Source organism: Solanum pennellii, chromosome 10, assembly GCF_001406875.1.
Source record: "Solanum pennellii chromosome 10, SPENNV200".
NCBI lineage: Eukaryota > Viridiplantae > Streptophyta > Magnoliopsida > Solanales > Solanaceae > Solanum > Solanum pennellii.
In genome coordinates, this window is record NC_028646.1 from 80,373,805 (window position 1) to 80,385,178 (window position 11,374).

The window sequence follows — 11,374 nt, forward strand, 5'->3', positions numbered from 1 at the left end:
ATTTTTGATAACGAATATCTTATTGATCACCCTAGACTATATATAATGTGCCTGTTCGATTTGAATATCTATACGAAATCAATATATGTAGTTGTATGTTTAGATATACAATTTTTTAATTTCAATTATAATTCATTAATATATACTTTTATGAAATTATTCTTGTTTCTATATAAATGATCGACTAAATTAAACTTCCTTTTAAAGGAAAAGAAAAAAAAAAGATGACGCCTGTCCTGTGACCTGGATAATAATTGTGACGTGACATTAATTATTTGGTAAAAAAAACACAGGAAGATCCAAAGATCTAAGTTATATGTTTCTGAGAATTTATTTATTTTAATCAAAATTTAATACATATAAAAAAATTTATAATTAATTAATTATGATTTGAGTTACACAATCATAAAAATCATAAATTTTATATTCTGAATTGCCTCATTATATAACATAATTTTAGGATATTAATGAACTTTTATTTATTTTTTTCTCCAAATTAATGAACTTTATATGTTATGTTAAGAAAATAACTATTGAATTGGATCTTTTCATAGAAAGAGTATTAACTAGCCTATTAGCTAATAACCAGCCTCATAAACTGGTCAAGAGTCACAAAAATAGTTTGTTAATTTGTTATTTATCAAAATGATTATTCTTCAAGTTTACATCCTGCAGGTGGTATATAATTTGAAACATTCCTTAAATTAAAAGAATTCGATGGAATAAAACACTCTTTTAATTACAATGTTTCTATATAATGCTATGGAATAAATAGAGATCTAAATCAATTGCCTTACAATAAATAGGAAATGAATTGGAATGAGTTGAATTATAATCCATATTTTAGCTAATTTCAATTAAATTTGTGTTAAGCTCAAATAACTTTTAATTAAGTTAACGACCACCCACACCTATTAATTATCTCAGTTTATTTTAGGCATAATACATAAATATGTTGGCCAAAATATTTATGCCCTCCAACTTTGGGTGTGCACAAGTAGACACTTATACTTGCATAAAATTAAACAAGTAGACAAACGTTCTACATTGCATCCTACATGGAAATTTGTGTCCTACGTGTATTATGACACGTAGGACTCGTGTGTCTATTTGTGCACATTTAAAATTGGAAGACATAAATATAAAATGAGTCTAATTTAAAAGGTATATTTATGTATAATGCCTTCGTTTTAATGCGTCCAAAGTCATCCCAAAACCGCCATTTGACACCTATATATTGATATTTTCAATTGATTGGTTATTTGAAATGAAGAATAGTTGGTGAAGCTGTTTGGGCTTTTCTGTTAATTGGGCCTAAGGCCCATATATTAGTAAGAATGTGAGCCCAAAACTAAGGTCCAAAAAAAATAAATAAGAAATTGGGAAAACAAAAATGGAGATGCGGGGTATCGATCCCCGTACCTCTCGCATGCTAAGCGAGCGCTCTACCATCTGAGCTACATCCCCATGACACGACTACTAGACATAAGACGCCCTTAGAAATTATCGGTAAAGACCACTTTGTAAGGCTAAATACTTCTGGGTGACCAATATCAAAATAATACCATGAGGAAAAGGCGAAAAGAATCTCCATCGACGAATGAAATAGAACACAAAAGCATAGGTAGTTTGATTTGTAAGTTTATAATGAAACATTATTTATGTAGTCAATTATAATATGGGAATTATTATGTGGCGTTTATTCATAATATCGACTCAAGAGAAATACTCAGCAAAATCAATTTGAAGAATGGGGAAAAAAGGTAAGGAAATTGAGATGAAAATATGAACGAAAAACATTTAATCGTAAAATAGTAAGAGTAACATATGTAAAATAATAATAATAAGGAATAATTTAAGACAATGAGATAGAATAATATTAATGATACTTGTAAGGAGGAGAGAAAGGAGATATGATGTTGTAAATTAGATAAGAGAATAATAACACAATACTAATAATATTGATAGGGAGAGATAAAATAAATAATATATTTTAAACTAGAATCACGTCTCTCACCTAAAAGAAAGAAATTGTCTAATCATATATTTAAAGGCATATTTTTGATAATCTAAAAATGTATTATATATAATTATCTCTATTAAATTATATCGCACTTCATTATTAGGATATAAACACACTATCCTTTATATATTCAAATTTAATTTTAGGTCACAAAATTAATTGAGCAGCCACATCTAGAAGAACTCAAAGATATTCTAACCATATCATATATGATTGACCACAAACATGGAAGCAATTTTGCCTTTTTCATCCCTTCTAGTTCTATCATATCATATCCATAAATGTCCAAACTTGACCCAAAGTCCAAAACACAAAGAATTGATCATGGTCCCTCTTTGAATTGAATAATAATATCTTTGATTTATTTTACTTTGATTTCTATATAAAAATATAAAGATATTTCATTTTGCTGGTATAAGTATATTTAATAATAAGGGAGTTTTTTTTAACACTAAACTTAAAACTTCCTCTATTTTATAAAAATAGTTCATTTTACTTGTATATTTAATAACTTAAAAGGATTTTTTTAATACTAAATTTAATACTTCCTCTATTTTATATAAATTGAAATTTTGATTTTTTTTATTGTTCAAAATTTAAGATAGATGTGTAATTTTTTTCTATATTCATCCTTTCTATTAATGAATTTGATATGTTCTAAGAGATTAATCGCACTACTTAAAAAGTTATATTTATAATTTCATAAAGGATATAAATAGTGAAAAATACAATTTAAATTATGTATTTCCTTACAAATTTAATTAATATGTACTAATAAAGAATGACATCCAAATCCGACCTTGACTAATAGTTGCTTTTGTTTTTTTTTTCTTCTTAATTTAGATTAAATCGCGAAAGTTTAATTTATACTATGATTAGCTACTTCAATTAATATTTGATATTAAGTCAAATAACAAAAGAAAATAGCAATAGACAAAACAGGTTGCAAAACAACAAAATATCATCATTGATACAGCATGATGATGTATTAGTGATAATTTATCCAAAAAATTATAAATTAATCTTATCTTTAATTTTATAATTTATTTTTAAATATTGGCCAAGCCACTTGTGTAGCGTAAAGCAAAGAAACAAGTTTCGTGGACATGATTTATCATTGACTTACAATATTAGTGAAAATCAAAGAAACAAGCTTTATGGACATAATTTATCATTGAAAAATATTAAACTAACATAATCATACAAGCAATAAGAAATTGAAATTAATAGCTTGAGAGCACAGCCGTCGCCCGGACCCCGTAGCCAAAATTGAATCATAGAATTTAAATCGTAGGATAATGATATTAGTAATTAACTTTCATATTTAATTTTACACATATTCTATCAATTTTTTAAAAAATACTTAGTTTAAACTAATGTTACTATGTTTGGTCGAATCTATAAGATGATTTATAGCTCCTCCCTATATAGGAAATGCGAATTCTGATGAACCCTTGTGCCTTAGACTAAAGGAAATCATTTTTCGGAACAATTTTTAAAGAAATATAAATGTTAAAAGTTATGACGAAAATATTGAGGAAAAAAAAATGACATAATATATAAACATGACCCTTAACGCAGTGTCAAATGATAACTATGAACTTTAACTTTGGGTGTGCATAAGCAGACACTTAAACTTGTATAAAATTGAGCAAATGGACACATTCGTCCTACATGCCATGATACACATAGGATGCCATGCAGGACGAATGTGTCAATTTGCTCAATTTTACACAAGTTTAAGGATCTACTTGTGCACAACTAAATTTAAAGGTCATAAAAAACTACTTGACGCCAAGTTAAGGGTCATTTTTATGTATTATTTAGAATAATTTTGTAAAAATAACCAAAATAAAAGAACACTTAATCAAGATATAAGATAATGTTTAGTATAAAAAAAGATTTAACTACTTAATCATCGATTTCCACATTCTCTATTACCTCTCCTTAGATCTATCGCCATCAATCTCTTACGCCACCTCCACTTCACATGTCGAAATAAAGGGCAATTAAGACAAAAGATAATTCAAAAGTGTACACCCTATATATAGCAATTTAAAGGGCTATGAGGTCAATGGGAGCAATAAATAATAACATTATAAATAAGAGCTTCTATCAATTGCAAATCAAATTAATCAACAACAACAAAAAAAACTAACAGAAAGATGGAATGGGAATTGAGCTATCTGTTTTTTTCTTCAATCATCTTGTTATCAATTTTCATCCTATTTTTTTCTAAGAAAAATAGTACTTACAATTTACCTCCAGGGCCACCTGGATTACCAGTTTTTGGTAACATGTTTGAACTAGGAACAGAGCCATACAAAAGAATGTCAGCTCTGAAACAGAAATATGGCCCTGTTTTGGGGTTAAAAATTGGCACCTCAACAAATATTATGGTCGTTCAAACAGCTCAGGCTGCTGCAGAGTTATTTAAAAACCATGATACTTCCTTCGCGGATCGACCATTGGTCGATGTGAATTCAGCACATAATTACTATCAAGGATCTCCGGCTTTAGCTCGGTATGGCACCTTTTGGCGGTTTCAAAGACGGATATGTACTGTGGAAATGTTTGTACACAAAAAAATCAGTGAAACAGTGCGAGTAAGGCGAAAATGTGTGGATGATATGTTGAAATGGATAGAGAAAGCAGGGAGTTCTGCTGAAAAAGGAAGTGGAATTGAGGTAACGCGTTTTGTATTCCTAGCATCGTTTAATATGCTGGGGAATTTGATTCTATCGAAAGATTTGGCTGATCCTGAATCCGAGGAGGCCTCGGATTTCTTCAATGCTATGAAGGGGATTATGGAGTGGTCAGGTATTACTAATGTTTCTGATATATTTCCGTTTCTTAGAAAGTTTGATTTACAAAGTTTGAGGAAGAAGATGACGCGAGACATGGGGAAGGCCATGGAGATCATGTCTATGTTACTCAAAGAACGCGAGGAAGAACGAAAGAAAGGTATCGAGAAAATGAAAGATTTTTTGGATGTGTTGCTTGAATTTGAAGGCACTGGAAAAGATGAACCAGCTAAATTATCAGAACATGAGATTAAAGTATTCATACTGGTAAGTTTTTTTTTTCTTTTTTTCCGACTTCTCTTAAATCATTTTCATTACAATCAGAATGAAATTAAGTTTGTTGTATATGTATGAAACAACAGGAATTGTTTTTAGCTGGTACAGAGACGACAAGCAGTAGCGTTGAATGGGCACTAACAGAGCTTTTGCGCCATCCACAGGCAATGGCTGAAGTGAAAACAGAGATATCAAAAGCAGTAGGATCAAACAACAAGTTTGAAGAAAGTGATATCGAAAATCTTCCTTATATGCAAGCTGTTATCAAAGAATCACTTCGTTTACATCCTCCTCTGCCTTTCTTGATCCCAAGAGAGACAATTCAAGACACTAAGTTCATGGGGTACGACGTGCTAAAAGGGACTCGAGTCCTAGTAAATGCATGGGCAATTGGAAGAGATCCTGAATGTTGGGACGACCCTATGAGTTTCAAGCCCGAGAGGTTTCTTGGCTCGAAATTGGATGTGAAGGGTCAGCATTATGAGCTAATTCCATTTGGTGCAGGTCGGAGGATGTGTGTTGGTTTGCCTTTAGGTCATCGAATGATGCATTTCGCTCTTGGATCGTTGCTTCATGAATTCGATTGGGAGCTTCCAGATGGTGTGTCTCCTAAATCTATTAATATGGATGAAAGCATGGGAGTAACAGCTAGAAAACGCGACTCTTTGAAAGTGATACCAAAAAAGGTTTGACGACTTACAGCTTGTCTGGATAGTTGTTACATATTATTTCATGATATATCGTTTTAATATATATAATGTTTCGAGAGATAACATTGTTTTCCCATTATCACATACAATAGGTAACGTATAACTTATCTGGATATAGTTGTTACGGCCAGAAAACGTGACTCTTTGAAAATATTATCAAAAAAATGCTATATATAGTTATTGTATATCGTTTTATAATATATCATATTATTTTAATAAAAATAATGTTTGAATAGATTATATCATTTCTTCCGTTATATCGTGCTTCCAACATGACCAACGTTTTCAAGCGCTTCTAATATTTCCCCATTTAGAAAAAAAATAAGTAAATGAATGTTATTCCTCCGTCCACTTTTATTTATCATGTTGCGCTTTTCGAAAGTCAATTTGACTAATTTTCAAAGTTGAATTAGATTACATTAATTCGATATTTTAAACAAAAATTTTAGATATTCAAAAACTATATAAAAAGTACTATAAATTGTAAATTTTTGCGTATCAATATGATGAAAAAATATATCTTAAAATGTTAATCAAAATTCTTAAAATTTGACTTTATAAATAGAAATCATGACAGATAATATCGAACGGAGGGAGTAAGTATTAAGCATCTAGAATGATACTGATTTTAGAAATATTCAATCTCACGGTGGAACCATGCATTCAATGTGTTTGGACTTTGGCAATTTTGATGGAACATATATTTATGGGTGTGACAGAATTAAAAGGGAAAGCAGATTTTGCTTGGACTTTCTTTTAGAAGGAAAATGACAAGAAAACATAAATTTAACCATGTTTGGCTAGGTTTTAATGTAAAAATTTTAAAAAAGTTATTATTAAAATGAAAATAATATTTAAAAATTGGTGCAACGCTGTTTGGCTGGCCATGAATAAAATTTGGAGGTATCTCTAACTTTTTATTGAATATTTAGAATGAAAATATATTTTTATTATTTTCAAATAACGTTGAAATGAAAAAGATATTTACTCAGAGAGAAGTAAAAATATTATTTTATTATATTATTTTCTATCTCCTTATCTTAATCATAGTTTTATTGATAAAATAATACGGATATACATGGTAACATAATCAATTGAGGGAGGATTAGTTTATAAAAATTAAAACTTAATTTGATGCATTCATAAGGAATCAGTTCAATTGATAAGATTTGTTCTTCATATTATTAATTATGTGGTCAATATTAATTAAATCACACATATAATAAAATAAAAAAGTCTTTAACATTTACTCACTAGTTGTTCCATCTCCTTGTAACGATTCATAGATCCTGTTGGATATTCACATTTCGATATTATGTCAGTACATATATAAATGATAAAAAAAAATTATATGATCACTATGAGTGTGCAAATTATTTATTTTATTTCTATGAAGTTGTATTATTACAAAGTTAAGTAACGCATAACTAGGAAATGTACTAATTTTCGCGATAAATTTGAAAATGGTGAGTTAATTAACTAGTGGTATTAACCTATAAATTTAAAATATTCATATATGAATTTCTCCAAATTATTAACTTCTTCAAAGATTTAAGTAAATTTACATTTAGTACAAGAACTACAAATACTTAGTAGTATTACAAAGAAAAATATATAAACGTACATCATTAGAAAGTCTCAAATACTTGTTGGCTCGATAAGATTTATTTGAAGTGAGTTGTTTATCATTCGATCAACTTCCTCTTGTCGATAATATATAATTAGGATAAATAGTCAAGCCTTTTTTGGTATGACTTTCAAAGAGTCGCGTTTTCTTGCTGTTACTCCCATGCTTTCATCCATATTGATAGATTTAGGAGACACACCATCAGGAAGCTCCCATTCGAATTCATGAAGTAACGATCCCAGAGCGAAATGCATCATTCGATGACCTAAAGGCAAACCAACACACATCCTTCGTCCAGCACCAAATGGAATTAGCTCGTAATGCTGACCCTTCACATCTATTTTCGAGCCAAGAAACCTCTCAGGCTTGAAACTCATAGGATCGTCCCAACATTCAGGATCTCTTCCAATTGCCCAAGCATTTACGAGGACTTGAGTCCCTTTTAGCACGTCGTACCCCATGAACTTAGTGTCATGAATCGTCTCTCTTGGGATCAAGAAAGGGAGAGGAGGATGTAAACGAAGTGATTCTTTGATTACAGCTTGCATATAAGGAAGATTTTCGATATCACTTTCTTCAAACTTGTTGTTTGATCCTACTGCTTTTGATATCTCTGTTTTCACTTCAGCCATTGCTTGTGGATGGCGCAAGAGCTCTGTTAGTGCCCATTCAACGCTACTGCTTGTCGTCTCTGAACCAGCTAGAAACATTTCCTGTTGTTTCATACATATGGAATATGAGTTTCAGTATAAACAATTTGAGGTTTCGAACAGATGTATAGTCGACCACATTCACACTAGATCTCAACTATGAATAACGATAAATGAATACTTACCACTATTAATACTTTGATCTCATGTTCCGATAATTTAGCTGGTTCATCTTTTCCAGTGCCCTCGAATTCAAGCAAAACATCCAAGAAATCTTTCCTTTTCTCCATACCTTTCTTTCGTTCTTCCTCGCGTTCTTTGAGTAATATAGACATGATCTCCATGGCCTTCCCCATGTCTCGCGTCATCTTCTTCCTCAATTTTTGTAAATCGAACTTTCTAAGAAACGGAAATATATCAGAAACATTAGCAACACCTGACCACTCCATGATTCCCTTCATGGCATTAAAGAAATCCGAGGCCTCCTCGGATTCAGGATCAGCCAAATCTTTCGATAGAATCAAATTCCCCAGCATATTAAACGATGCTAGGAACACAAAACGTGTTACCTCAATTCCATTTCCATTTTCAGCAGAATTCACTGTTTTCTCTATCCATTTTAACATATTATCCACACATTTTCGCCTTACTGGCACTGTTTCACTGATTTTTTTGTGTACAAACATTTCCACAGTACATATCCGCCTTTGAAATCGCCAAAAGCAGCCATATCTGCCTACAGCCAGAGACCCTTGAAAGTAATTATGTGCCTGATTTACATCAACGATTGGTCGATCCGCGAAGGACGTATCATGATTCTTAAATAATTCTGCAGCAGCCTGAGCTGTTTGAACAACCATAATGTTTGTTGAGGGGCCAAGTTTTAACCCCAAAACAGGGCCATATTTCTGTTTTAGAGCTGACATTTTTTTGTAAGGCTCTTTTCCTAGTTCAAACATGTTACCAAAAATTGGTAATCCAGGCGGCCCTGGAGGTAAATTGTAATAACATTTACTACTCTTTTTCTGAGAAAAAAATAGGATTGAAATTGGTAACAAGATGATTGCAGAGAAAAATAGATAGCTCCATTCCCATTCCATTTTTTGTTTGGTTGACTTTACTGGTTTGCTGCAAATTGTGTTATGATAAGCTCTTATTTATAATTATTTCTCTTAACTTGGCATTATTTATTCAATGGACCCTGAATTTTATATTGTGTCGGCTCAACTTATACAAACTTTGAAATTTAACGGGTCAAGTGGAATTAACCCTTCATTTAAAGGACCCTTGAAACAGCCAACCGAACCCTCTACGTGGGTTGAAGTCTTGCAGTCACAATATATTGACGATTCTAGTAATTTGATAACCTTTACCCCGAATGAGTGGGCGCTATTATAGCAAAATAGTCGAATATAAGGAGCAATTAGGAAAATGAATGTTAAAGAAAGACAAAAATTTCATATTGATTGTTAATGAGATGGGTGGATAGATATAAGAATTGGACGATACTTCTCTCTTTGAACTAATTTTTTGGGGTGAATTAGACCTAAAATCTAATTTCACATGGTATCAGAGTAGGGCATGACACCCAATGTTGGGTTCCTCCAAAAATATTCCATGCACCAGATGCTAATTAAGCACCGGGCGTGACGGGTGGATAAGACTTGGGCTATTCTCTTCCCTCTGAGTTAGCTTTAGAGAGTGAGTTAGGCTTAAAACTTAATTTCACAACGAATACCGTCATTCAAATGTGTGTTGAATATATTTGCATTTGGGGTGGAGTTAAGCATAAGACTTAATTTCACAACGAGTATAGTTTGTTCAAATGTGTATTGAACATATTTACTTTTGAGGTATGAATTAGGCATAAGACTTAATTTCAGAATACCGTAGTTCAAATGTGTATTGGATATATTTAAAAATTAGAATAGATAAAAGTTCTAATATTGGCACCGTGTCCAGCTCTCCAGCCATATGCTACTTCCGTTTGGATTTAATTGTCAAATAGAATTTCTATTTTTACTTGTTATTTTTGACGAATTGAGGAAGAAATTATTTTTTTCTTATAATACTGTTTATTTATTAATATATAGATAAAATAATAAATTTATTATATTAATTATTATTTTATTAATAAATATATCAAATCAAAAGTTAACAAGTAAATTTGAGCCAACTAAATAATGACTTCTATTTTTTTAACTTTTTTAAAAAAATCAAACTTAAGGCCCATTTGGCTTTTATTATTAGGTTTGGATTAACATTTTTAATGACTCAATAATATCAAGTCAATGATAAATTATGTCCACTAAATAATAAATAATATACTTTTTTTTAATTCGTGATAGAAAAATTGAGATTGCTAAGTAAAATAATAAATAAAAAAAAGTTGTAAATTGGTATCCAGTTGGCCATTGAAATTGATATGATAGAGGATAAAACCATAAAATTTCTCCGGTTCAAATTCATTTTCACGATGCTTGACCTATCTTTTTTCGTTTCAAATTTCATATGACGTGATTTAATTTATCACGAAATTTAAGAAAAAATAAAAAATGCCAAAAGTTAATGGCCTTAAAAATATAAAAGATTTGTGTAGCTATTAAAGCTTCTTATTAAAGTTAACCAAAAAAATTAAAATTAAACTATTTTAAATATAAAATGTTTCATCTTCTTTTAAATGAACAAATAATATTATCTTTCAAGGGTAAAAAGGGGAAAGTCAATGTTTCTGGACAAATTTCGATCAGTATTATTTATGGGGGTGAGTGTGACACAATTAAAAGGAATGAGAAAGTCAATGTTTCTGTATAGACTATAGAGCTATTAAGATGGGTTTGGCCGCTTAGGTCATGTGATCGGTTCAATTAAATTTATTATTGCGATAAAAATTTTCATGTTTATTAAAAAGTAGGATTTATAAGTCTGACACATATAAACTCTTGATTCTTGAAGCTTGATCGATGCTGGGCATGGATCGATTTATGGGTCAAAATTATTTATTTAAAAATATTTTGTATAAATCTAACTAATATATGAACTAATTACTTAGATGTACGCTATGTATTAATATTATGAATCTTACTCGATTTTGGTGTGTCAAGATACATGGACTTAAACTTAGGTGTAATTTAATTTGTTATAGGTACATCCAAGTGGATTCACATATGTCTAGGATACATAAACAAATCTCCTGACCTCACCTCCCTCCCATTTCGCACGCTACACTCTTATATCGCTTGCGTATTTGGAATGTATCACACCGGATACGTGCATCATACCAG

At 30.8% G+C, this 11,374-nt stretch overlaps 2 protein-coding genes and 1 non-coding gene across 3 annotated transcripts; 1 reads left to right on the forward strand and 2 right to left on the reverse strand.

Annotated features, from left to right (window-relative positions):
* Positions 1-1,394: 1,394 nt before the first annotated feature.
* On the reverse strand, positions 1,395-1,467 carry TRNAA-AGC. Its single transcript has one exon. It is a non-coding gene; the product is annotated as a tRNA-Ala (tRNA).
* A 2,721-nt stretch (positions 1,468-4,188) lies between these two features.
* LOC107032287 (cytochrome P450 76A2-like) lies at positions 4,189-5,874 on the forward strand. The gene is made up of 2 exons (XM_015233876.2): positions 4,189-5,094; positions 5,190-5,874. The coding sequence occupies exons 1-2, from the start codon at positions 4,189-4,191 to the stop codon at positions 5,793-5,795; spliced, it is 1,512 nt and encodes a 503-aa protein (XP_015089362.1). The 3' UTR covers positions 5,796-5,874.
* A 1,456-nt stretch (positions 5,875-7,330) lies between these two features.
* LOC107032466 (cytochrome P450 76A2-like) lies at positions 7,331-9,249 on the reverse strand. Its single transcript, XM_015234065.2, has 2 exons — positions 8,276-9,249; positions 7,331-8,153 (listed from the first exon to the last, which is right to left on the reverse strand). Exons 1-2 carry the CDS (start codon positions 9,188-9,190, stop codon positions 7,548-7,550), a joined length of 1,521 nt encoding a protein of 506 aa, XP_015089551.1. The 5' UTR covers positions 9,191-9,249; the 3' UTR covers positions 7,331-7,547.
* Between the last annotated feature and the right edge of the window lie 2,125 nt (positions 9,250-11,374).